Source organism: Giraffa tippelskirchi, chromosome 6 (assembly GCF_054371585.1).
Source record: "Giraffa tippelskirchi isolate mGirTip1 chromosome 6, T2T-mGirTip1v1.2.pri, whole genome shotgun sequence".
Taxonomy (NCBI): Eukaryota; Metazoa; Chordata; class Mammalia; order Artiodactyla; family Giraffidae; genus Giraffa; species Giraffa tippelskirchi.
Window position 1 is genome coordinate 165,595,181 of NC_137280.1, and position 27,639 is coordinate 165,622,819.

The 27,639-nt window shown below is 38.3% G+C and overlaps 1 protein-coding gene across 9 annotated transcripts in view; it reads left to right on the plus strand.

Moving 5' to 3' along the window:
* The window catches only part of LOC145509620 (uncharacterized), a 533,964-nt gene that overhangs the window by 238,079 nt on the left and 268,246 nt on the right, over nt 1–27,639 (plus strand). For all 9 annotated transcript variants that reach the window (XR_014056245.1, XR_014056241.1, XR_014056240.1 and 6 more), the window contains one exon: nt 8,780–8,865. Coding sequence is in view for 3 of the 9 variants with exons in the window: in XM_081498842.1 (XP_081354968.1) it covers nt 8,780–8,865 (86 nt within the window). In the remaining 6 variants the exon portion in view is untranslated. The remainder of the gene's footprint in view (nt 1–8,779; nt 8,866–27,639) is intronic.

A 27,639-nucleotide genomic window follows, 5' to 3' on the forward strand; every position in this document is an offset into this window, starting at 1 on the left:
TTGCACAAAAAAAAAAAAAAAAAATACTAGCCTGAACAGAGACTGAGATGCCAAGTAAACAAATCATCTATTATAGAAAGATTTAGTAATAAAATATACTACTCTCTGTCCTTTTTGGAGATCGCATTCTTCTCAGTTAAAGTCACTTCTAACTTTTTCAATAGTTTCTTCCATAAATATGATAGTATATTTATAGCTATTTCTTGATCAAATAAACTTTAATTATTGATGTTTTCCTGCTCTATATCCTTTGGATTTAAATTCTTGAAGCACTACTCGAATTTTCTTTCATTCTCTCTTCTAGTGTTTGGTATTATATTGCTAATTTTTGGTTTTCTGTTGGTACTTGTCCATGCCTGCAATAATATTAATAGTATGTTTCATTTTTTATTCCCTCAGCTTTAGATGTACTTCTTGAATCAGTACTAAGTTAGATGGTGATAATATTCATAAGCGTTTCATTATGATGCTGTATCTTTCTATATTTTTTTCATTTTTTGAAAAACTTTACTTTTTTCTGCTCTCTCTCTTCTTTTTCTGGAACCCCAGTTGGTCAAACATTGAAATTTGCATGTTGATATTTTATGACTTTTGTCATCTCTTGATTTGTTTCATATTTTAATTTTTCTATTCTATGTTCTGATATATTTTTATTGATATCTTACTGCCCTTTTATGAATTTTTGAATTTTGCATTTAAAAAATTTAGGAATTAGTTGTTACTGTGATCTACCCTATTTTTTGTAAATCTTGTTTTTAAGGTTATAATATCATTTAAAATCACATTAGGAGTCTAATTAGAATTTAAGAAAAAGATTTCTTCTGTTCCTTGCATTTCCGTTATGTTCTCCTGGAACTATGGCTCTGATTTGGTCTTGATCTGTTTTTTATGCTGTTACTCTTTCTCATATGCTGGTAGTCCTTGATCATCAGTTCCTATTTTAAACTAAATGTGTAGGTTAATTATTCCAGGTTGGGGTGTAGGTTTCCTTGACTACTCTGTCGGTCCTTTCCTTCTCCAGGATGCCTCTTCCCCTGAAGTGAAGGCTCTCTCTATGTAGGTAGGGCTTATTATCTGCAGAATTTTCACAAGGGTAAGTGGATGAGAGACTGAGAAACCAGAGCTCATACTAGCAACCTGTACTTTTCCCCTGAAGCTTGCTCAATTCCTTTAGCTGCCTGCACTATTTTTCTCTCATAGAAGTGAGCACTGAACTGCCTTTTACATGCAGAGGTCCTGAGTGTGTTAGATGTATGTGTGTGTGTCTGTGTGTATGAGTGAACCAGTGCACCTGTTTTATTGAAGGACATTTGATGACCCCCTGTTTTCACTGTCCCGCACTCTGTTCACCTGGACTGCGAGTCTCTCCAGAGCTCTACTGGGGATGAGGCCCCACCCTTTGCTGCGGCCTCTTCTGCTGTCCTGTGTGGCCGGTTCCTGTGCTCCATTTCATGCACCAAGAGTTCCTTTTGCTTTCTGTTCCTAGGAACTTACTGATTCATTTCTCTTGTCTTTGCTGTGAAGGCTTCATTCTCTTTTGAATTTCTTTATTGTCTTTTTCATGGTCTCAGGAAAAAGATAAGACTGGAACTCCATTCCCATACTGTTGCTATAAGTGCTAGTTCCCAGTTTGATGCATACTTAAGCAGTCTTTTAAGGGAATTATTTTAAAGAAGACTACTACTCTAGAAGATTGTGAGAAATTATGACTTCTATGTCCAGCAAAAGGAGAAATACCATGGCTCAGGCACTTTAACTGTTCGACCCGATAATAACAGGCACATAGAGCCACTTATGTGACAGGCACTGTTCCAGGTACTTTATGTACGTTATTCAATTCTTACAATAACAGTATAGGGAAATATTGTAATTGTCCCCATTTTATAGATGAGGAAACTGAGGCACAGAAAGGTTGACTCACTTGTTTAAGTGAGTCACAACTCGTGAGTAAAACAAGCCAAGATTCAGATTTCATCTCCTGAGACTGAGCTCTTAACCTTTATGCCATATTGCCTCTCATAATCACATCACTAAAAAAAAAAATAAGCCATGAAGATAGAATATGGGTGGAGTTTTGAATAATAGTTGATAAAATATTTTCTTTAAAAAATACAGTCACTTTCAAAAAGAGATAAAAGATGAATACAATTCTTTGGTGATAAGGAATACTGGAGTGGGTTGCCATTTCTTTTCCAAGGGATCTTCCCAACCCAGGGATTGAACCCAGGTCTCCCACATTGCAGGCAGATTCTTTACTATCTTAACCACCAGGGGAAGCCCCCAAGGAATACTGAATTACGGAATTCTGGCTACAAAATTAAGCATACTCTCAGTGGAAAGAAAATGGGAGGCCTGAGGAGCAGCTGGCATATTTGCACTGAAAACTGATAAGGCAGGAAGATACCTGTGTAACTTGTGGATAGGAGAATACATAACTAAGGAGAATACGAAAGGATAGGACAAGAATTTCAAGAGAGTTAAAGCCAAGGATTAGCTGAGGCTCACAAAAACCACTAAAGACAGCAGCAGCAATTTTTAGAGCTATTTTCAGAACAATAGATAGATCAAAATTATAGGTCCATTGCTTGAGAATGAGGGTATCATGTTAAAAGAAAACACAGTACTTCCGTTTTTTTTGTTTTTTTTTCTGTCTATACCAAGAAAGATGACCTTTAAGCTGGCAACACTGAGAAATCATTGTGTTTAGAGGTCATTGACATCCAGGGTAAGAGAAACTTTTGATAACTTAAATATTTTCAGTTCAGTTGCTCAGTCGTGTCTGACTGTTTGCGACCCCATGAATCGCAGCACGCCAGGCCTCCCTGTCCATCACCAACTCCCGGAGTTTACCCAAACTCATGTCCATCGAGTTGGTGATGCCATCCAGCCATCTCATCCTCTGTCATCCCCTTCTCCTCCTGCCCCCAATCCTTCCCAGCATCAGGGTCTTTTCCAATGAGCCAGCTCTTCACATGAGGTGGCCAAAGTATTGGAGTTTCAGCTTCAACATCAGACCTTCCAATGAACACCCAGGGCTGATCTCCTTTAGGATGGACTGGTTGGATCTCCTTGCAGTCCAAGGGACTCTCAAGAGTCTTCTCCAACACCACAGTTCAAAAGCATCAATTTTTCAGTGCTCAGCTTTCTTCACCGTCCAACTCTCACATCCATACATGACCACTGGAAAAACCATAGCCTTGACTAGACAGACCTTTGTTGACAAAGTAATGTCTCTGCTTTTTAATATGCTAGCTAGGTTGGTCATAACTTTCCTTCCAAGGAGTAGGCATCTTTTAATTTCATGGCTGCAGTCACCATCTGCAGTGATTTTGGAGCCCCCCAAAATAAAGCCTGACACTGTTTCCCCATCTATTTCCCGTGAAGTGATGGGACCAGATGACATGATCTTAAATATTTTAGATGAGCTCAAATTCCAGGCCCAGGCAAATTACATTTTAGTCAATAAACAATCTTATTGATATGATCATAGTACTGTCATATTGTTTGAAAAATTTTGGAAAAGAGGAAAAAGAATTCAAAAGGTGTGTAAGACCCCAATTTCAAATAAGGAGAGATGATCAGTTACATTGTGTGTTTTAAATATTTACTCCCCTTTCTTGCATGCACCTTTCATTTAGGCCCTTTTGTGTAGAGTATACTTCCCACCCTATCAATGTCAGACTTTGCCATGTATCTTGCTATGGCCAGTGGAATGTGAAAAGTGACGTGAGCTACTTTCAAGCAATATCTTTAAGAATCTCTGCGTTTTCTGCTATCCCTGTTAAAATATATGTTATCAGTTATTTAAATGACTGTATAGAAATTGTATTTCTCAAGTTTATTTAACATTAGACCATTGCATAAGATAATTCTCTGGAAAAGAGATTCAATATGTTGATGGAAAATTTAGAATTGAAAATGCTATAATCTGTTGAAAAGATACTGAAAATATGTGATAGATTTTATTTTTATTTATTTATTTTTTTAAAAATATGTGATAGATTTTAAAACTTGGAGTTCTAAATAACTTCATGTATAACTTGAATAAATGTGTAATTTGAAGTTGTATTTGTAAACATCAGTTATATTGGATGAAGGAGAACTGCTTGTTGAAATTCAATTAAAGCCAAATAGTATGGATTGGTCCAGACCTCAGATAGCATCAGTTTGTTGGTGCCTCTATAATAATGAAGGTAATCTGAAGCTATATTAATAGTAGATATTTAATATCCAGTTTATTAAGGGGTGCTTATGTATTAATATTATGTCTTATTCAAGTATTACCCTTTAATTGGAATATTGATAAAACCCAAGAGTGTTGAGGTCAGTTTAGTGGGTAGAATTGGACAGATAGAGCAAGTGTGTCTAAAGCTGAAGAGAGAACACTTGGTCTGTTAAGGGAAGGCTAGAGGAGGAGGGAAGGATACCAACTGCAGATGTGTCCATATCTAAGGGAGGCAGCTGACTATGCATTCATGTATCAAGACCTGCTTAGCTGTATTAACACTTGATCAGACTCCTGCTTTCCTTAACAACTCCACTCCCTGGTGATACTAAGCTATAAATACATAGAAGAGAGTCACTGAATAAATGCATATCATTTATACTAACAAACCAAAGGTATGGTTTTTCCAGTGCTTTCTAATTCTGGATGAACATCAGGATCTTTGGGAAGCTTTTAATAATGCAAATACCAAGCCTCACATCAGACATACTGAACCATAATTTCTGGTGGGGGGCCCTGGGGGGAATCTGTATTTTCATAAAACTCCATTGATTCTAATGATCTAGTGATTTGTGAGTCACTGTATCTTGTTAGGTGATAGGTGTTCCAGAGGTAAGAGCTGGATTAGAGAACAGCGATATATAAGCACAAGAGGAAAGTCCAGGGCAGCGGTTCCTAGAGTTTGATCTTTATGGACCATTACAGCCCTTCAAGGAATAGAATTTATCAACATAGGATAGCTAACTTTCTAGTAAAACCAACCACAACCAATCAAGCAAACTAGTATCCTTCTAGTTTCATTTAAAACAAAAATTTCAAAAGGACCTGGGCAGATCACGATATAGGAAGAAGAGGCAACAATGTAGGGCATGTACAGTTCCATATGATCTCCCAACATGCTGCTCCATTGCTGGACAGGGTCAAAAGGCTCACAGCTGGGTTAGGGACTCTACTTCTGACTGATGGAGGAGAGGCTCTGAAAAGAGAATATGGGTGGTATGGTAGGGTGCAGAGATACCTCGGGTGATACAGGATCTGTGAGCAGTTGTTTGGGAAACCAGCTCTCCAGCTATAGAAGAAAAACTTGAGGGTCCCCAAATGGTGCATTAAAATGCATGAACAGCTTTCATATATAATAGCCCTTGTTGTGCCAGAGGGCAGACCTGTGGGAGGAAGCCACCGGCAGACCCATTTCAGTTTAAAGTAAACAAAAGTTTTCTGAAAATCAGACCTTTCCAGTAGATGTTAACAAACTACATGGAGATGGGATTATCTCCTCTGGAAGAGCTCAGAACACATCTGAGTAACAATTTTTTAGAAATGTGATAAATTAGGAGTTTGGGATTAACATATACACATTACTATGTATAAAATAGGTAAACAACAAGGACCTACTTTGTAGCACAGTAGTATTATAAGATAGTCAGTATCTTATAATAACCTATAATGGAAAACAATCTGAAAAAGAATGTATATATATATATATATATATATATATATGCATATAACTGAATAATTTTGCTATATACTTGAAACTAACACTTATTGTTAACTATACTTCAAATTAAAAAAAAAAAGAAATGTGAATAAAAGTGTTCTGGTCTAAATTGGAAGCTGGATGAAAATCATTGTGAAGCCTGGAAGACCTTAATAACAACTTGGAAAGCCTTTTGAACAAGTAGAGATTCCTGGATCTCTGCTTAGAGCCATAAAAACAGAAACTCTCTGAATGGTACTAAAGAATCTGTATGTTTAATAGGTACCCCAGGAGACTGGAAGTTAAATTGCCTGCTACTGTGGAAAACAATTATATGAAGTGAACTCCCAACATCTTGAAGCATCTGTGATGAAAGATTCTACAAAATTCATAAAAAGAGCATTTTTTAATGGCATTAACATTTGAATATCCACTTAATATCACGTTTTATTATTAGTTATTTAAAAGTTGTATCTGAAACAACTGGTTATCTGAAAATCAACACAAATTAACAGCACTGAACTGTTTTTAAAACATGGTTTGATTTGAGCTTGAAAGAGGAATTAGCTTCACATAAGGAAAAAGGGTTATGGACCTGATTATGAAATATGGATATGTAAAAATGTCAAACAGATAACATGTTTGTGCCAAAATAAGTGATTCATTCTTTCCAATTTCAAATAACCTATTAGTTTAAAATGGTAGTAAATGTATGTTTATTTTTGAGGAAGAGGACTTTAATTGGGACTTTTGCTATTTTGAAATAATTTTTCCTTTTTGTGAGTATTTCATTTTATTATAGCTTGAGTGACTGTCTCAATAATACCATTATGAAGGCAGACTGGAAGAGTAGCCCAACGGTCCTCTGACTAGTTTTTAGAGTCTAGTCTGATCTGGACTGTTACCTCTTTTGAGGGTTTTTTTTTTTCCTATTGAGTATCTATTCCAGTCTTCTCTGTATAGATGATCTAAAAGGCTTTCAACTGTTGAAAAGAGGCTAGGCCTTGAATTACAGGTATAAGAAACTAGACAGATGCCATCAATCAATTGAATATATAAACATTGCTCAAATTTTTTTGAAAGTCTAACCCTTGAGAAAAATTTTTCTAATATCTTTTGAGCTGTTCAATGCCTTAGAAATGTTTCTCATAAACATATTTTCCTTCTCTTAGCATCTAGACTCTATTTGAATATTATTCATTTACATATTCAGCAGAAACCTAGTGGAAGCTAACTTTATGCCAGGCACAAGGCTAGGTATTGGGTAAACAAGATCCCTGCTCTCAGGAAGCTATGCTCTGATATAAGGAAAGAGATAATAAGTTTGTGGGTAAATATATAAGAATTTCAGCTAGTGACAAATGTTATAAGGAAAATCAAATGGATCAGAGATCTGTTGGGGGACTCTTCTTTAGGTGGTGGGGTTTGGAAAAGGAGGTGATATTTGAGCCAAGACCTGAGCAGTTGTGAGAGAAAAGCTTCCGGGAGAGACTGTATCCAGTTCAAAGATCCTGAGGTCAGAATAAGCCAAGGAATTGAGAGGTTAGTGTAGTACCATTGTAATGAAAACTTTTGGGGGAGGGGACAGAAGGAAGTTAAAAAAAAAAAGGCAAGGGCTAGATAATGCAGAATCTCACAGGCCATGATAGGAGTCTGAATGTATTCTAAATGTGATAGGCTCTAGTTAGGCAGTGATGTTGTTGTTGTTTAATCGCTCAGTCACATCTGACTCATTGCAAGCCTGTGTATGACTACAGCATGCCAGGCTTCCCTGTCCCTCATCATCTCCTGGAGCCTGCTCAAACTCATGTCCATTGAGTCAGTGATGCCATCCAACCATCTCATCCTCTGTCATCCCCTTCTCCTCCTGCCTTCAATCTTTCCCAGCATCAGGGTCTTTTTACTTTTGTATTTTACAGAGATAACCCCAGCTCTGTGTGGAGAAGGGACCACAGTCAGTTAAGAGTGGAATGAAGACCAGCTTGAAGGCTATTGCAATAGTTCAGTTTAGAGATGATGCCTGCTTGTTAGAATAAAGCTTTTGAGTGAGGGAATTTGTGTGAAAATTATATATATGCCCCTTTCAATAGACATTCACAATCAATAAGGTCACATGTGTGACTCATACAACTTGATTCTTGAGTTTGCATTTTTCAGCCTTGATGTTCACATGTCTAGCAAATATCATCATTTTCATTTCTCCCTGCTCTTAGCTTACTACTGCCTTCAGTTGAGAATCACTGGGTTAGATGGCTGAACAAGAAAACTTGGTCTTTATAGGCCAAATGTGTGTATCCCAGTTAAAATCTGGAGACCAATACTCAGTTTTTTCTGCCATTTCCCTTTTTCTCCCCACAGGCTCCTTCCCCTTGGTTTCTACCTGTTAATTTCTGTCCCCAGAGGAACACAGCCACCCAGCTGCTCCCCTTCTCATCTGTCTACTCTAAAAGACACACAGATCTTAATTTTTATCCTGTCATTTTGAGGGATTTACTTTTTGTATATGGAGGAACACAGAGATGAATATAAATAAAAATGTAGGAAACACCTTGATTTATTCCACCAAAGGAAGGGAGGATGAACAGGTTACCTTTCCTTTTCATTAAATCATAGATAGAGCTGAAGGGGGTGGGGACACATTTTTAACACTTTTTTTTAAAAAAAAGAGAAGTAATATGTTGATGTGACAGTTGATGAGAATATAATAAAATCTAATGTTTATTGAGTGATTGTTATGTGGCAACCATTGTTGCCCAGGGTTTTCTTGGATTATTCTCTTATTGTTAGCCCTCTTCACAGATGAGGAAACTGAGGTTCAGAACTATTAAGTAATTGGTTCAAGGCCCCATAGAGCAGTGGTCACCAACCTTTTAGGCACCAGGGACCAGTTTTGTGGAAGACAGTTTTTCCACTGACTGGGGTAGGGGAATGGTTTGGGGATGATTCAAGTACATTGCATGTCTTTATTTATTCTGTTATTCCATCAGCTCCACCTCAGATCATCAGGCATTAGATCCTGGAGGTTGGGAACCTGGCCACAGACTGAGAGGGGTCACCCAGGATTTTCTCTTCTCTAGGCTTGCTGCCTCTCCAGGCGAGAGGACTTGAGGATCTGCAGAGAAAAGAGCCTTTGCAGGTGTGGTGCTGAAGAACCATTTACCAGGTAGGTGTCCTGTCTTCCTGGCTTCCAGTGTGGCCCTTTCTCCTCCTTCAGGCTCTCTGTGCTATCACCTCTGGGCCTCGTTTCAGCCCCGCTTTGCCTCTACCTGTCCTTCCTTTGGGTCTTTATTGATAAGTATCTCTTTCATCATCTGGCTACCAAAATGAAAGGAAACATTCCTCCTCTCCTTATCCCTGAATTTCCGACTCAGATGGTCCACTACTCATCCGCTTGACCAGCTGCCGTCTGCTTGTCTGTGAGAGCTCTCATTATGTCTGCAGCGGGGAGCAGGAGAGCAGAGCTCCCTAAGCTATGGGGACACAACGCTTTCCTCCCTGTGGTTTGTCCCCTTGGGTGTTGAGACATTCATTTATCAGCTTGTCATTCTCACAGGTATACTCCTGGTCACAGCAGGCTCCAGGAGAGTGCTTGTCTCGCTACTGAATTTTCTTCGTATGTTTGTTTTTTAAGTATGTATGAAATTATAGTCTTGAGCTTTCCTTTTTCATACACAAACTAATCATTATGAAACCCAATAATGATCCCTGAGGGAAAAACCACATGGAGCAAAAGGGCTCAGACGTGGAGTGAGGGTGTTGGATGACAGACATCATTCTGGGACCGTGGACACAATTCTTTCCGGGGGGTCGGTGCACTGCGTTTTTATGACTTGAAGCTATTTTTCAGGGTATTACGCCATAGTTTCCACAGAGCGCAATTGTGTGCTGCAATGTCCATTTTTCACGCTCTATATCGGTCGTGAGTCTGAAATTGCAAGGTTTGAGCATCATGTATTATTGATCCGATGTTTTGACTTTAACACAGGAGAGGGGAAAGCTTAAAGGACCAGAAAATTCAGAAACACTTCGTGAGATAAAGGGACTGATTTTCTGTAATCTCTTTGACAAAAATGCTCTAACAGTTTATTCTTATAGGTGATGTGACTACAGGACAAGTTAACTTGATTATTTGCCTTTGGATATAAGAAAGGAATGTGAGGGAGAAGTTTCTTTTAAATTTGAGGTGTAAGTATGATTTCTATTCCGTGAAACATAAGACGGGTGTACCTCAATATTTCACTTTCGAGAGGGAGATGTTGGCATTTCAGTCTTAAAGGCAGAGCCTCCCTGTTCTTGGGCCAAAATCAGAACAAGGAACGTTCTGGCTTCTCTGCCTCTAAGAAAAGAGGAAGAAAGTCTCACTTTTTATCTTCTAGCAAAATCTGTTCTTATGAAAGCCTCAAGTACTTGTTTATGCTAAAGTGAAAATGATGAACACTGCTTAAAACACCATCTCTCTCTCCCAAAGAATGATATAGTTTCACAAGGCTCAAACCTTTAGGTGAAAGAGTGGAAGATCCTCCCAATTATTGATTTATGTATTTGTTTGTCTGTTTACTTCTTTCTAAAAATTTATTTTGTACTTTGTTCTGAAGGGGAGATTTAAGGCCATGCTTCATATGATTAAAAACATTAAAAATAAATAATTGAGAATATTAGGATGACTCTAATATTGAGAATTTGGTGCTTTAGGGAGACATGGAAAGGACTCTTTGTTTTGTTAGAGTTGTTGTTGTGTGTTAGTTGCTCAGTGTGTCTGACTCTTTGTGACCCCATGGACTGTAGCTGGCCAGGCTCCTTGGTCCATGGAATTCTCCAGGCAAGAATACTGGAGTGGGTTGCCATTTTCTTTTCCAAGAATTGTTGTTAGAAATTCTTATTTTATCTTGAAATTTCACTGGGGCAAGGAGTGGGGTGAGTTTATTAACTCCCTTATAGCAGATTAGCTTTTCAGCACATTTAGGATAATTTTTGGTGAAAAGTTAGTGTTTGTTAAACTCTCAACTTGCTTGGGGCAATTAGTATGGTTTATTATTCTAAGGTCAGTTCTTTGATAGTCTTCTCGTTGGTTATTGTTTAACTTCCCTTTAAACAACTTAATCTTCCAAGGAAGGTACAAAGTTCAGTTAATGTTTCTATTGTTTCTAATTATGATAGCATATAAGACCACTGTATAACTAAACATGCCTCCAAAACCAAAAAATTCATACGTCAAACAATTACCCTGACTCTGGATATCAGCATTATGCGGGGTAATCCTGCACTAACAGGAAAATGCTGCCATGTCAATGAAATGTTTATACAGATAAATCGTCTGTGTTCCATACTGTCTGTGTGCTTCAATCCTAACTTCCACCGCCTCCTCCTGCCCCTGTTGCTCTCCTTACAAGGACAGGATGTCAAAGGAGATCAAATACTCCCCTAGAGGGATCCAGAAAGAAGAAAGTGGTAGATCTGCTCCTTTCTAGAGGTATGTCTATTTTGCAATTCATCGAGGTGGATGATTGCTTAGGATCCAGAATTCAAACTCAATACAGGGGTTTAGTTTTTTTTTTTTTTTTTCCCCCTTTTAAAACTAGAGGAAAACAGAGCCCTAGGAAACTTGAGTTAAAAGTGCTGCATGTGCCAAGCAGAAAGAGATTGTGGTTCCCTTGCCGGTCCTCCCAGAACCTAGAACAGTGCCCACATATGTTTATGTTCAGTAAACATTTGTGAGTGTGTAATGAAATCTTCCTTCTGAAACCTCATTTCTAAATGTCAGTGTAATAGGAGCTCTGAGGTACTTTCCAGGTACAAGAAATCATTCAATTCCTACCCTGCTGATTGACTGAAGATGAGCCAGCATTGACTCATTATACTGTGCTGGTCAAGGGTGGTCAGCTCTGAAATCAAATTACTTGGATTCACCTGGTACCTTCAGCATTGTCTAGCTGTGTAAATATGGAGAAATTGCAGAGCTACTCTAGAACTGAATTTCCTCAGCTACAAAATGGGTGGTTAGGAGACGGAATGAATGTATTAAGTGCACAGCACTAGACACCCACTGTGCTTAGTTGCTCAGTCTTGTTCGACTCTTTGTGACCCCATGGACTGCAGCCCACCAGGCTCCTCTATCCATAGGGATTCTCCAGGCAAGAATACTGGAGTGGGTTGCCATGCCTTCCTCCGAGGATCTTCCCAACCCAGGTCTCCCGCATTGCAGATGGATTCTTTACTGACTGAGCCACCAGGGAAGCCCAGACCCTCACTGCCTGACAAATAATGGCCAGCAGCCTACAGTATAGGAGCCCTAGGCCCAGGAGAGCTCAAGTCCTATGGCCTAAAAGGAAGACTCTTTCTGGTAGAAATAATAGGAGCTCCAAGGGGTTTAAAGACAGATTGACAGATACCATGACTTTTCAAGGTAGATAATAATTAAAAGATCATTGTAAAGGATTGCTTTCAAGGAAGAAGTAGGCTGCTATCAAAAGGTTTTGTGTCAGGAGTAAATATTGGTGGATTTCTTTCTTCAAAGAGATTTTTAGAATTATTTCCAATAAAATAAAGAGAGTTTATGGGTCTAAAAAACATAACGTTTAAAAACCTTAAAGATGAGATTTTGTTTAGAGGTTAGTTTTCATTAACAAATACGTCATTCATTCAGCAAATACTTACTAAACAACTACTATATCTCAAGCATTGTATTAGGTCCTAGTGAGAAAAAAGTTAAAAAAAGAAAAGTATGGTGCTTGTTCTTAATAAGTTTAGAGAAATATTCATATAAGCAATGCCCTTCAAAGTCATTATCCTGAGATCCTATACATTTGTTCCAATATTGTTGCTATTGCTCTCAACACCTTCAAACAACTTCTGGGCAAGGCCCAAGCCCCACAAAAACAGCAGTGGTCTCTACTTTTGGAAGGGCCAATATTCAACTGACATCAAAATACCCCAAATTGCCTTTATTGGTTGATTATTGCCACAGTTCAGAAATCCCCAGGTGCCCACTCATCCCCACCACTACAGTTTCCCCTATTGGACCCTCTAGAAGGACTCACAACCCTGCCACTAAAGAGTTAGTATTTGGATCTTGGTCAAAGTCCTTCAGTACCTTGCTCAGTGACATCTGTTCTAATTGATCTATGCCCTGCCATGCCTGTTGCTGAATATCTAATATATCACCCCTAATTTAGTGTCACATTGAAAGTGAAAGTGAAAGTGGTAGTCACTCAGTTGTGTCTGACTCTTTGCAACCCCATGGACTGTAGCCCACCAGTCTCCTCTGTCCATGGAATTCCCCAGGCAAGACTGCTGGAGTGGGTAGTCATTCCCTTCTCCAGGGGATCCTCCCGACCCAGGGATCTAACCCAGATCTCCTGCATTGCAGGCGGATTCTTTACCATTTGAACTACCCGGGAAGCCCCTAGTGTCACATTACATTTAGTGTCACATTGCATTCCCCCTAATCCAGGTGCTCAATGGGTAAAGAATCTGCCTGCAATGCAGGGGCCACATGAGACACCAGTTCGATCCCTGGATTGGGAAAATCTGTTGGAGGAGGGCATGGCAACTCATTCCATTTTTCCTGGCTGGAGCATCCCATGGACAGAGGAGCCTGGTGGGCTGCGGTCCATAGGGTTGCAAAGAGTCATAAATGACTGAAGCAACTGAGCATGCATGCGATCCTGTCACAGTCACTGTTTGTTTGTTTTTTAACCTGGTGCACCTAGGACCCCATCTCCTACTCTAGATTACCTTTGCCTGACTTTAAAGGGTAATTCTTGACCATCTTTAAAGATTTCCATTTTTTTAAAAAGGAACAGAGTAAGATCAAGTCCAAAAGAGAGGTCCTAAGATTGTTCTGAACAAAAGCAAACCTCATCAAGGTTTGTCTGAGGTGTCCCAAGGTGACTGCTCAGAGGAGATGACATGCATTTCCTATGAAAATTCTGGTGCTTTTATGAACAAAAAGAATTATATCAGGCCAATTCCTTAAAGTCACATCTTGCATATTAGATGAATGTCTGCTTTTAGAAAAGTTGTATTTAAAAGTCATAAACCTCACTTAGGAGCATTATTAAAACCTAGCATATTTTTTCCAGATAACAAAATGTTAGCATAAAGGGATATGATATGCATTTTGGAATTCCTAATGCCCAGATATAAAAATAAAATAACAGTGAATATTTTTTCCAATGACAATATGATCCAGAATCAGTCAAAATTGTATGGCGTGGCACAATCACAGAGAAAGGAAAAGCTTTTGTTTCCAGGAATGTGAATTCAGAAACATGTATTGTTATAAAATATGCTGATTTTTAAGAGAGGAATTGATATGAGAGGATATAAATTTATATTTACTTTGTTAAATGACACTCAAAAAACAAAAATACCAATCGGCAAAACAAAATAAAACAAAAAAGACTTTGTGAAGATAAAATTATTTAATGATTGGTGGGACACAATTTTGAAAGGGATGAGTATATGACACTTGTGCCAATGGCAATTTACTTTAGGTCTCATAGCCTATACAGTTGATAAATGGTGCTTAATTAACACTTCTACTAGTTCAGCTGCTAAATCATTGTATGAAAATCAGTAGATTTTTTTCCCATAATGATGGTAGATTTTATAGATAGCATTAATTCATTGTATAATGTTGACCATTGAACTGAGGTTTATTTGTTGAATTAATGTACACAGAACTGATCAGAGGTAAGAATAGCATATCTTTGTGGATATTTTCTTAGGGCTTTATTTAAAAATAATGATTTTTTTAAAATTTTCTTGCAAAAATAATTACAAATGTGTATAAACTTTTTACAAATGAGATAAAAAGGTTATCTACAGGTCCTACCAACTGTAAGCAAACACCATTAGTGTTTTTGTGTGTCTTGATACACATTTTCTGTACGTGTGTACTATAAGTATGTATATATGTGTATGTATGTGTGATTTAAAAAAAAATGATCATATGCACTTTTTCTTTTAGACAATATATTGTGATATCTATCCATGTAAGCCATTAGTGTTCTATAGAATTTTGTTTAGTGACTGCATAATATTCTGCTGTATGTATATATCATAATTCCTTTCACTAATCTGTTATTGGGCATTTAGGTTGCTTCTAATCTTTTAACTATTACGTTGTAGACACTTTTGGCCACTCCAAGAATTTAAAATCATTTTTGTGCTATTATTGCCTTGGACAGTTTAGTTAAACCTGTGAATCCCTTCTTAGAATAATTTTTTGCATAAAAATATAGGGTAACAGAAGAAACCAATTATATTGAAAGGGTTATCAAAATATTTTTTAAAATTTGTGATATATGTGCCTCTTGTTAAATAACAAGATCTAATGGCACATCTAATAACAACAATAATTTTAACTAGTGATAAACATAAATGAATTTTGAGATACCTAAAGCAATTAGAGTAATAGTAGCTACTATGTTCCATTTACTTCATTCTAATCTGTTTCTTGTCTTAGTGATAGAAGGAAACACTCAATTTCAGTGAGAGATTCATAAAAATAAAGATGTGAAATGTGTCCCTTCCAGACTCACAGATAGCTTGAATTTTATATGTGAACCTTCACAGCTACAGGCCTCAGATTAAGAACCTTACTGAATTTGTCAGATTAACTTGAAAGCATTGAAACTAGTAATCAGGGAGAAGTATTGTATGTTCCCCTAAGATTAGCCATATGGACTTAAAATAACAAAATAGTACTAAACTTGGTGAAACCAATGGAGGTTGAGAATCATAATCTGTAACACAAATAGACCAGGATGATGAGTAATGGTGGAAGAAACCAAGGAGAGTTGTGGGAAGCTAATTATGAGTAGGGTTTCAAAGGAATGGAAGAGCAGAGAAAAACCCTGCTATTTAAGGCTTCTAATGAAAAGACAACGGTTTATTGAAAAGGGGAGAGTGAACTTTTCTTTTAGCTTAGTGAAACCAAATATCCCTGCTTCAACAACCAATATTTCATAGTCACGAAATATTATCTTAAGTGAAGTGAAAGTCACCCAGTCGTGTCTGACTCTTTGTGACCCCATGGACTGTCCATGGATTTCTCTAGGCCAGAATACTGGAATGGGTAGCCTTTCCCTTCTCCAGGGGATCTTCCCAACCGAGGGATTGAACCCAGGTCTCCTGCATTGCAGGCAGATTCTTTACCAGCTGAGCCACAAGGGAAGCCGAAGAATACCGGAGTGGGTAGCCGGGTCCTTCTCCTGCGGATCTTCCCAACCCAGGAATCGAACCGAGGTGTCTTGTGTTGCAGACAGATTCTTTACCAACTGAGCTATAAGGGAAGCCCTACGAAATATTATCTTATTTCCTCTAAATACCCTAGTGATACGAACTCCAGTCTCACAGACCAGCCTGCCTGCCTGGAATGGGCCCCTCCCACAAGGTTTCCTCTAAGTTTCCTTCCCTTCCCCGAGGATGCTATCCTGAGGATGTGCAGGATAGAGCAGATCCTCGCATTTTTCCAGCTGGGCTTTCTGCAGAGCCACCACGCATTGCCTCTGTTGTCAGTCACCCTTATGAGGTTGATGCGAAGATATTTGTTCTACCTCTCTGACTTGGTGTGCAGGAGTCCTCTCTGTGCCCTTAGCTACTCAGTTCCAAGCACAGACCACTTCTCCTAATTCCACACAGCAGAGACCAGGCTGCAAGTTCCCACAAAACTTCACCCGTTGTGGGATGTGGGCCAGGTAATGTTGGGAAGTACTACCCAGAGTATAACAACTTATATCTAGGACCAGCCTTCCTTCAGGGTGGCTAAAAGGATTTGTCTCTCTCTGGCTCAGTTGAATACTCCCCAAAAGTCCCCAGACAGAAGAGAATTTCTCTCCTCTCAGTGAAAGTCCTACTCCTCATAGTCTACATTTCCGACCCTTCGTGGGCTCGACCATGAAAATACCATACGGGGAAGACCCGAGCTATACCCACAGAGATCGGCCTGTAATTTATTAGTTCATCATCTGTATATTCTGGATTATTTAGTACAAAATAACATCTTGAGTAGAAATGCCAAAGTCTAGCCTATTTCGTTTTTCAGTTTCTCTTCTAACATTCAGCAAAGTTCATACCTGCATATATTTTTTGTCTTTATGTCTTCTGGCAACAACTGCTGTGACAAACACATCTTCATGTCTTTTGCCCATTTTCTAATTGGATGATTTGTTTTTTTACGGTTTGGTCTTGAAAGTTCCTATGCAGTAGGCTTCTGTCAAATATGTGGTTTGCAAATATTTTCTTCCAATCTGTTTTTTTTTTTTTTCTTTTTTGGTCTTTTGCAGAGTTTTCCTTTCAATGAAAGGACAGTTTATTGATTTTCCTTTTTATGGGTTGTGTCAAGTCTAAGAATTCTTTGCTTGGATCTCAAACCCATAGATTTTCTCCTGTTTTTTTCCTACTAGTTAGAAGGTACTGAAGTTTAACATTTTACATTTAAGGTCATGATCCATTTTGGGTTAATTTTTGTATAAGACATTTAGGTTGAGGTTTCTACCTATTTATTTTCTTCCTCCCTCCTTCCCTCCCCCCTCCTCCTTCTGTCCTTATCCAATTGCTCCAGCGCCATTGGTCAAACAGTCTGTTCTTCCTGCATTATATTTGTTTTGTACCTTTGTCAAAAGTCAGTCGAGTGTGGGTGTATTTCTAGGTTTTCTATTAAGTTCCACTGATCTGTATTTCTGTCCTTCCATCACCCCACAATTTTGATTACTGTAGCTACACAGTAAATCTTAAAATTGGGTAGACTGATTTCTCCTCCATTATTCTTAAAATTTTTTTAAAAGCTATACTAATTCTTTTGCCTTTCCACATAAATTTTAGAAAGAATAATCTGGCCTATATCTTTGGAAGGACTGATGCTGAAGCTGAAGCTCCAATACTTTGGCCACCTGATATGAAGAGCTGACTCGTTAGAAAAGACCCTGATGCTGGGAAAGATTGAGGAAAGGAGGAGAAGAGAGCAACAGAGGATGAGATGGTTGGATGGCATCACCGATTGAATAGACATGAACTTGGGCAAATTCCAGGGGGTGGTGAGGGACAGGGAAGCCTGGTGTGCTGCAGTTCACGGGGTCACGAAGAGTTGGACACAACTTGGCAACTGAACAACAACATATCTACAAAGATTCTGGTTAGGGTTTTGATGAAAACTGAATTAAATCTATATATTCATTTAAGAAGAATTAGAATCTTTACTATGTTGACTCTTCCTGTCCAGAGACATGGTCAGTTCAGTTTGGTTCAGTTGCTCAGATGTATCTGACTCTGCAACCCCATGGACTGCAGCATGCCAGGCTTTTCTGTCTTCCATTGTCTCCTGGAGTTTGGTCAAATTCATGTCCATTGAGTTTCCTTTTTTTCCCCATCTATTAGCCATGAAGTTATGGGGCCAGATGCCATAATCTTAGTTTTTTGAATGTTGAGTTTTAAGCCAGCTTTTTCACTCTCCTTTTCCACCCTCATCAAGAGGCTCATTGGTTCCTCTTTGTTTTTTCCCATTAGGGTGGTGTCATCTGCATGTCTGAGGTTATTGATATTTTTCCTGGCAATCTCGATTCCAACTTATGCTACATCCAGCCCAGCATTTTGCATGTTGTCCTCTGAATATAAGTTAAATAAGCAGGGTGACAATATACAGCCTTGATGAGACACAGTATGTCTCTACATTTATTGAAATCTTTTTTATTTTTATTTCTTTCATTAGCATTTTGTAGTAGTCAGCATATACAAATCTTGTCAGGTTTACACCTAAGTATTTGGGTTTTCTTTAATGATTGTAATTAGTATTATATTTTTAATTTTGATATTTACTTCTACTATAGAAGTGGAATTGATTTTTGTATAATCAGTTTATTTTGTATCCTACGCCCTTGCTAACTGACATAGTATTACTAGAAGCCTTCTTGTAGATTCCTTAGGATTTTCTATGTAGACAGTCATGTCATATGTAAGTAGATAGTCCTATTTCTTTCTTTATGATCAGTATGCCTTTTATTTCCTTTCCTGGCTTTATTGCACTATCTAGAACATCCAGTAGTATGTTGAATAAAAGTCTGGGTGTCTTTGCCTTGTTTCTGATCTTGGGGAAAAACATTTTGTCTTTCATTATTAACTATAACATTAGCCTTATCAGTTGAGGAAGTTCCCCTCTGTTTCTAGTTTTCTGAGAGTTTTTATTATGAATGGGTATGGGATTTTGTCAAATGTTTTTTCTTATCAAGTGATATTATCATGATATTTTTATTAGCCTGTAGGAAATCAGTCCTGAATATTCATTTGAAGAACTGATGCTGAATCTCCAATACTTTGGCCACCTGATGCGAAGAACTGACTCATTAGAAAAAACCCTGAGGCTGGGAAAGATTGAAGGCAGGAGGAGAAGTGGACGACAGAGGATGAGATGGTTGGATGGCATCCCTGACTCAATGGACATGTGTTTGAGCAAGCTCCGGGAGTTGCTGATAGACAGGGAGGCCTGGCATGCTGCAATCCATGGGATTGCAAAGAGTCTGACACGACTGAGCGACTGAACTGAACTGAATTGTTGGCATATTCGATTGTTGTTTTTCAGTCACTAAGTCATGTCTGATACTTTGTGACCCCATGGACTGCAGCACGCCAGGCTTCCCTGTCCTTCACTATCTCCTAAAGTTTGCTCAGATTCATGTCCGTTGAGTCGGTGATACCATCCAACCATTTCCTCCTCTGCTGCCCCCTTCTCCTCCTGCCCTCAATCCCTCCCAGCATCAGGGCCTTTTCCAACGAGTTGGCTCTTTGCATCAGGTGGCCAAAGTATTAGAGTTTAAACATCAGTCCTTCCACTGAATATTCAGGGTTGATTTCATTTAGGATTGACTGGTTTAATCTCCTTGCAGTCCAAGGGACTCTCAAGAGTCTTCTCCAACACCACAGTTCAAAGGCATCAGTTCTTCAGTGCTCAGCCTTCTTTATGGTCCAACTCTCACATCTGTACATGACTACTGGAAAAACCATGGCTTTGCCTATACAGACTTTTGTCCACAAGGGATGTCTTTGCTTTTTAATATGCTGTCTAGGTTTATCATAGCTTTCCTTCCAAGGAGCAAATGTCTTTTAATTTCAAGGCTGCAGTCATCTTCCACAGTGATTTTGGAGCACCAGAAAATAAAATCTGTCACTGCTTCTGCTTTTCCCTCTTCTAGATTACACTGACTGATTTTCAAATATTGAACTCTCTTTGTGTACCTGGAATAAACTCTACTTGTTTGTGGTATATAATTTCTTTTATTTATTGCTAGATTTTATTAATTTTTTATTTTTATTTTTATTGCTAGATTTTATTTGTTAATGTTTCCTTACGGCTTTTACAAGAGTGATGTTGGCCTGTAGTTTTCTTTTCTTATACTCACTTTGTTTGGTATCATGGTAACACTAGCGTCACAAAATGAATTGGAAGTGTTCTCTCCTCTTTTATTTCAGGAAAAGATTGTATACAATTCAATTGATGCTAATTTTTCTGTAAATATTTGGAAGAATTCTCCAGGGAAATCATCTGGACCTGGAGTTTTCTTTTTTGGAGGTTTTAAATTATGAATTTAATTTCCTTTATAGTTATTGGGCTATACAAATTATTTATTTAATACTGTATTGCTTGTGGTCCTTTGTGCTTTTCAGAGTTGGTCATTTTTTTTTTTATAAATTTATTTATTTTAGTTGGGGGCTAATTACTTTACAATATTGTAATAGTTTTTGCCATACATTGACATGAATCAGCCATGGGTTTACATGTGTTCCCCTTCCTGGACCCCCCACCCACCTCCCTCCCCATCCCATCCCTCTGGGTCATCCCATTGCCCCGGCCCTGAGCCCTTGTCTCATGCATCGAACATGGAATGGTGTTCTGTTTCACATATGATAATATACATGTTTCAATGCTATTCTCCCAAAACGTCCCACCCTCACCTTCTCCCTCAGAGCCCATAAAATTGTTCTATGCATCTGTGTCTCTTATTCTGTCTTGCATATAGGGTTATCGTTACCATCTTTCAAATTCCATATATATGCATTAGTATACTGTATTGTTGTTTTTCTTTCTGGCTTACTTCACTCTGTATAATGGGCTCCAGTTTCATCCATCTCCGTAGAACCGATTCAAATGTATTTTTTTTAATGGCTGAGTAATATTCCATTGTGTATATGTACCACAGCTTCCTTATCCATTCGTCTGCTGATGGACATCTAGGTTGCTTCCATGTCCTGGCTATTGTAAACAGTGCTGCGATGAACATTGGGGTACACGCGTCTCTTTCAATTCTGGTTTCCTCGGTGTATATGCCCAGCAGTGGGATTGCTGGGTCATATGGCAGTTCTATTCCCAGTTTTTTAAGGAATCTCCACACTGTTCTCCATAGTGGCTGTACTAGTTTGCATTCCCACCAACAGTGTAAGAGGGTTCTCTTTTCTCATTTCATTTAAGTTGACTTACGTGTATAAAATTCACAGTACTCCTGTATTACCCATGGCCTATTGTGATATCCCTTGTTTAATTCCTAGTTTTGCTAATTTGTGGATTCTCCTCTCTTTTTTTCTTTTTGATCTTTATTATTTATTTTGGATATACTTTTTTCATTTTTTCTAGGTTTTTCTGGCAGGAGCTTAGATTATTTATTTGAGACTTTTCTTCTTTTCTAATGTAAACATTTAGTTCTATAAATTTCCCTGTCAGCATTGCTTTATTTGTGACTCCCAAATTTTCATATGTTCTACTTGCATTTTCATTAGGTTCAGTGTTATTTTTAATTTCTCTTGAGACTTCCCCTTTGACTCATGGATTATTTAGAAATGTATTGTTCTTGTTTCTGTTATTGATTTCTATTTTACTTCCATTGTGGTCAGAAAACAAACTGTATGATTTAAATTTTTTAAATTTGTTGAGACTTGTTTTATAGCCTGTGATATGGTTTATCTGGATGTATGTCCCATAGTTTTGTAAAAGAATGTGAGTTCTGCTGTTGTTGAGGAGACTGTTCCCTAAATGTTGATTCAGTTCTGTTGGTTGATGGTGTTTTGAATTATTTTTATGTACTTGCTGATCTTCCATGTAGTTGTTCTACCAGTTGTTGAGAGAAGGATGTTGAAGTCTCAATTATAGTTGTAGATTTTTCTGTTTCATCTTTCAATTTCACTGGTTTTTGCTTCACATATTTTGTAGCTTTGTTGTTTACATTCCCAGGATTGCCATATCTTACTGGTGGTTTGACTCATTTATCATTTTGTCATGTCACTCTCTGTCTCTGGTTAATCTTTGCTCCTTAATTTATCTGATATTAATGTAGCTACACCTGCTTTCCTCTTCTTCTTCTTTGTTTTAAAAGACTTTATTTATTTTTGGCTGTGCTGGGTCTTTGTTGCTGAACAGGCTTTTCCTTGTGGGGAGAGGGGGCGACTGTTCATTGCAGTGTGTGCTCCTCACTGGTTGCAGAGCACAGGCTCTATGCATGAGGGCTCAGTAGTTGCAGTTCCCAGGCTCCAGAGCACAGGTTCAATAGTTGTGGTGCAGGGGCTTAGTTGCTCTGTAGCATGTGAGATCTTTCCAGACCAGGAACTGAACCTGTGTCTTCTGCCTTGGCAGGAGAATTCTTTACCACTGAGCCACCAGGGAAGCCTCGCTCCTGCTTTCTTTTGAATAATGTTTGTATGATTAATTATTTCTATCTTTCTACTTTCTTCCTATCTATATTATATTTGAAGTGAGGTTCTTCTAGGCAGCATGTAGTTGGGTCATGTTTTTTAAATCCCACTGCTAATCTCTATCTTTAATTGGTGCATATAAACATACTTTTATGTATGAAATTTATTTTCTAAACCTTAAATCAGTAATACACACAGTGAACAAAATTCAAGAAATATCAAAGAGAACATATTAAAAATCAGGCTCCTTCTACTCTTTCTCCCAGTCTTCCCATCTAAGCAGCTGTCTTCTTCAGCCTTCTATTATCCTTCAGAGCCATTCTACATACATGTAAATATTTATAGGACTGTATATCTTTTCTTTAAAAAGAAAATACAAACAAGAGCAAAGTATATATACTGTCCTATGTCTTGCTTTATATATGTGTGTGAGTGCTAAGTTGCTTCAGTTGTGTCTAACTCTTTGAGACCCTGTGGACTGTAGCCCGCCAGGCTCCTCTGTCCATGGGGTTCTCCAGACTAGAATATTGGAGTGGGTTGCCATGCCCTCCTCCAGGGGATCTTCCCACCCAGGGATCAAACCCAGATCTCCTGCATTACGGATGGATCCTTTACTGCTGAGTCACTGGGGAAGCCTTCTTTACATATACTTAATATCATATCTTAGAGATCTTTCTATGTTGATACATATAGAGCATGCTGGTAACATACAAACAAAATTATTTTCTTCTAGCTTCAAAAGTCTTGAAAGCCAGTCTCAGGGGGCACTCTCCATCCCCCTTCTGATGTCTACGTCAGAAGCTTTCTCTGTCTCTTTTCTTACTTTAATAAAACTGCTACACACACACACAGAAAAAAAAAGCCAGTCTCAGAAAGTGTGCTGTTCTACACAAGAAGATTAAATCTGAAAATCTACATGAATTGAAAACATTTAAGGAACAGAATGGAGAATATAATTTATCATGGAAAATGTAAATTGCTAAATATGTATAGCTTGAATAAGAAATAGTTTATAAGAAACATGATGGGAATCTATAAGTCATAAATTTCCAGGTAGTTGTAAAATTATTGAGCATCAGGGTATACATGGCTAAGAATAATGGAATGAAACCAAGAAAAGGGAAGGCTATATTGTAAGTCAAAATATAGCTGCAGGCAACTTTGTGGAATACTTTATGCTCTTATTTCTTACATACTCGATAGGAAAAGCTTAATATTCCATGAAATAAAAGACAATTTTAGATCTTTAAATTTTCATTTGCCTCTTATGAATTGCAAAATAAACAGATTTATGAAGAGGAGATGTTTAATCTATTAAACAAAAATATATTAGGTACCTACTGTGCCCCTGACACAGTTCCAGTCAATAAACAAGACATACAAGGTTTCTGCAGTCTTAGAGCTCTTATTCTGGGGAAGGTAGTGAGGAAGAATGAAAATAAAGGAATAAAAATCAAGAAAAAAAAACAGGTAGCGTTCGGCATTTTGGTGAGAACAAAACGGGAGTTATGTGTTACAGAGGCATAGGGAGAATGTTTTAGAGTTGATGTTAGGAGATGCTGTTAAACTGAGAAGCCCAGGAAATCATATCCATAATCCAAGAAAAAGTCTTGTGCTTACATTGCTCTAGTTTGCTCTGTCCTCCTCTGACCTCTTTCTGGCCAAATCCTTAAGCCACAGCACAGTCCCACATTCTTGGTAAAGCTTTCTGGGATATTCCTGCCAGGAGGAGGAAAGTGCACCTGATGGAACAGCCGCTGTAAGCAATGGACTGGAGGATGATCTGATTGGCCCGGTGCAGGAAGGGTTGGAGAGCAGAAGCAACCGCAAGCAGAAAGGCCAGATGAGGAAATTAAGCTAAATATATACTATCTCAAGGATATTCCCAGAAGTTACTGTTAAAATTAAATCCTTGCTCACAATGAAATACTGTACAGCAAAGGTTCTCAAACGGTTTGGTCTGAGGACCTTTATGCCCTTAAATATTACTGAGGACTCTAAAGAGCTTTTGACTATGTAGATTATAGCTATTCATGTTTACTGTATTCTTATACAAAACTGAGAAATTTAAAAAATATTTATACATTAAAAAATTATGCTAAACTCATTGCATGCTAGTGCAAATAGCATATTTTTATTTAAAAATCTATTTTCCCCAAACAAAAAATTAGTGAGAATAGGGGCCTTGTTTTACATTTTGATCTCTTTGACAGTTGATTATGAGAAAGTAGCTGGCTTATCACCTCTGCTTCTCCAGTGATCTATTGATATATGTTTTATTTAAAGCATATGAAGAAATCCCAGCCTCACATAGGTAAATTCATTGTTTCTTTTTTAGATAAATGTGGATATTCTTTGATACTACATTGAAACTTGACAAGTGGTAGTATTTTAAAAGTTAGTTGTAATGTGGATTATGAAATCACAGCAATAAACGTTTTATATTTTGTTACAAAATCCATTGGTCTATCATGAACTTTGAGTGGATCTTTTACCTGTGCTTTTGTATCATGCATTACTTATTTGAAAAATATCGGTACACTTAGTTATACAGATCCTTCAAATGTTTATATATTTCCTCATATAGTTTTTTTAACAAATCACATAAAGTCATTAAATATTGGGAAGATGTCAAGTATATGGTGGTAGACATGTTTTCCAAAATTCTAATTTTGGTTTGAAAGCTCAGATTTTGTCATTGTCATCAAATACTGCTTGTCATTTTCCTTGAAGATACAGGCCCATTTCCTTTACTTTTGAGAAAGTGTTTGACAAATCCAATTCTTAATAACCACAGTTTTCCTGTCAATAATCCTCGTAAGTAATGATAGTGTTCTGTGACAAAAGTGACTAGTTTAGTTTACATCTCAAGCAAATCGCTTTGCCTCATGAGTTCTTCAGAGCTTCTCAGGTGGCACAGTGGTAAAGAATCTGCCTGCAGGATGTGTGGGTTTGATCCTGGGGTCAAGAAGATCTTCTGGAGAAGGAAATGGAAACCTGCTCCAGTATTCTTGCTTAGAAAATTCCACTAACTGAGGAGTCTGGCAGGCTATCGTTCATGGGGTTGCAAAGAGTCGGACATGACTGAGCACACACGCATGGGTTCTTTTCATCGATTGTACGTTGGGATGTACTCCTGACGAAGGTGAAAGAGGAGAGTGAAAAAGTTCGCTTAAAGCTCAACATGCAGAAAACAAAGATCATGGCACCAGGTCCCATCCCTCATGGCAAATCAATGGAGAAACAGTGGAAACAGTGGCAGACTTTATTTTGGGGGGCTCCAAAATCACTGCAGATGATGATTGCAGCCATGAAATTAAAAGACACTTGCTCCTTGGAAGAAAAGTTATGACCAACCTAGACAGCATATTAAAAAGCAGAGACATTACTTTGCCAACATAGGTCCGTCTAGTCAAGGCTATGGTTTTTCCAGTGGTCATGTATGGATGTGAGAGTTGGATTGTGAAGAAAGCTGAGCACCAAAGAATTGATGCTTTTGAACTGTGGTGTTGGAGAAGACTCTTGAGAGTCCCTTGGACTGCAAGGAGATCCAACCAGTCCATCCTAAAGGAGATCAGTCCTGGGTGTGCATTGGAAGGACTGATGTTGAAGCTGAAACTCCAATACTTTGGCCACCTGATGCGAAGAGCTTACTCATTTGAAAAGACCCCGATGCTGGGAAAGATTGACGGCGGAAGGAGGAAGGGGAAAACAGAGGATGAGATGGTTGGATGGCATCACCGACTCAATGAACATGGGTTTGGGTGGACTCCGGGAGTTGGTGATGGACAGGGAGGCCTGGCATGCTGCGATTCATGGGATCGCAAAGAGTCGGACACGACTGAGCGACTGAACTGAACTGAACTGAACTGAACATTGGGATGCAGTAGAGGTCCTTTATGTGTACTTTATATCACACAGAATATTAAAAGCAGTACTCATGGGTTGAAAGTGACATGTCCCCAGATGCCTTTCTTGAGGAATCTCATCAGGGAAAGATCTTCTCAGTTTATTCCTGAGAGAGTGGAGCTAGGAATCATGGTATATACTCTGCCAGGCCATTAATAACCTACTTTTAAGGGTTGTTTAGCCACAGTTCCTTGCCATGCAGTATGTAGTTAGGAAATGAAGAGAAAGTGAGACAGACAGAGTATATGTAATTAATATAAATTAATTATGTTAAGGGATTTATAAGAAAGAGTAGAGGGGAAACTAACATTTATTGTGATCTACCATATTTCAGGCATATTTAGGCACTTTACATGTATTCTCTCACTTAACCCTCAGAACAGACCTCTGAAGTACATATTATACCTATTTTATAGATGAGGAAACTGAGCCCTGTAAGGATGCTAAGTAATTAATCCAAGGTCATAAAGCTAATAAGTGGTATTATATAGGCCATGCCAAAGTTGTTGGCGTGACTGACAAAACTGATATCTCTGAAGTTCTTCTCTCTCACTAAATCCGCTGAAGACCCTGCTCTGTCTCTTGCTAGGAGGCTGTCAGAGTCTGTTACAAAGGTTCTAAAGTCACTTTCTTTGGGGGCCTCTGACTGGCCCTATTTGTTGCCTAATAAACAATTCTCTCTCCCCTTTCTTCCTTGCTGTCTGTCAGGGTAGAGGCAGAAAATGCTAAATACTGTTTTTCCCTTCCTCCTTTGTTGTTATGGTGTGGGGCCTGTGACTCAGTCCTGGCTAGTGGAACCTGAGGAGAAATATGCTTGGAGACTTCTGAGAAAGGTTTACCTCTTATTACAAAGATACATAAGAAGAGTCTCTACCTTTCCTATCCTTCCTGCTTTGGACGTTGATTTGTGAAGATGTGATGTTTGGAGCTGTAGCAGCCATTTCATGACCATAAAATTTCCTTATACTTTTTTTTCTGCCATGCTTTATGGTTTGTGGAATCTTAGTTCCATGACCAGGTACTGAACCCAGGCATTTGGCTGTGAAAACCCAGAATTCTAACCACTGGACTGCCAGGGAATTCCTTCCTCATGCTTTTTATTTTCACATGGTAAAGTATACCATCAGGCACACTGGAACTTAACTATAATTAATCTCTTTTATTGATCTGTGAAGCACAGGCTATGTAAATAAAATAACTATAGTAAAAAATATAATTTTATGCAAATATTTTTGAGGAGAAAGAGACTTTTGAGATTATCTCGATGATCAATTCTTCATTTTTACTGAGAAAAGAAACCCAGAGCAATTAACAGTCATTTCCAAAGTTACAGAGCTGGCTAGATTCTGTA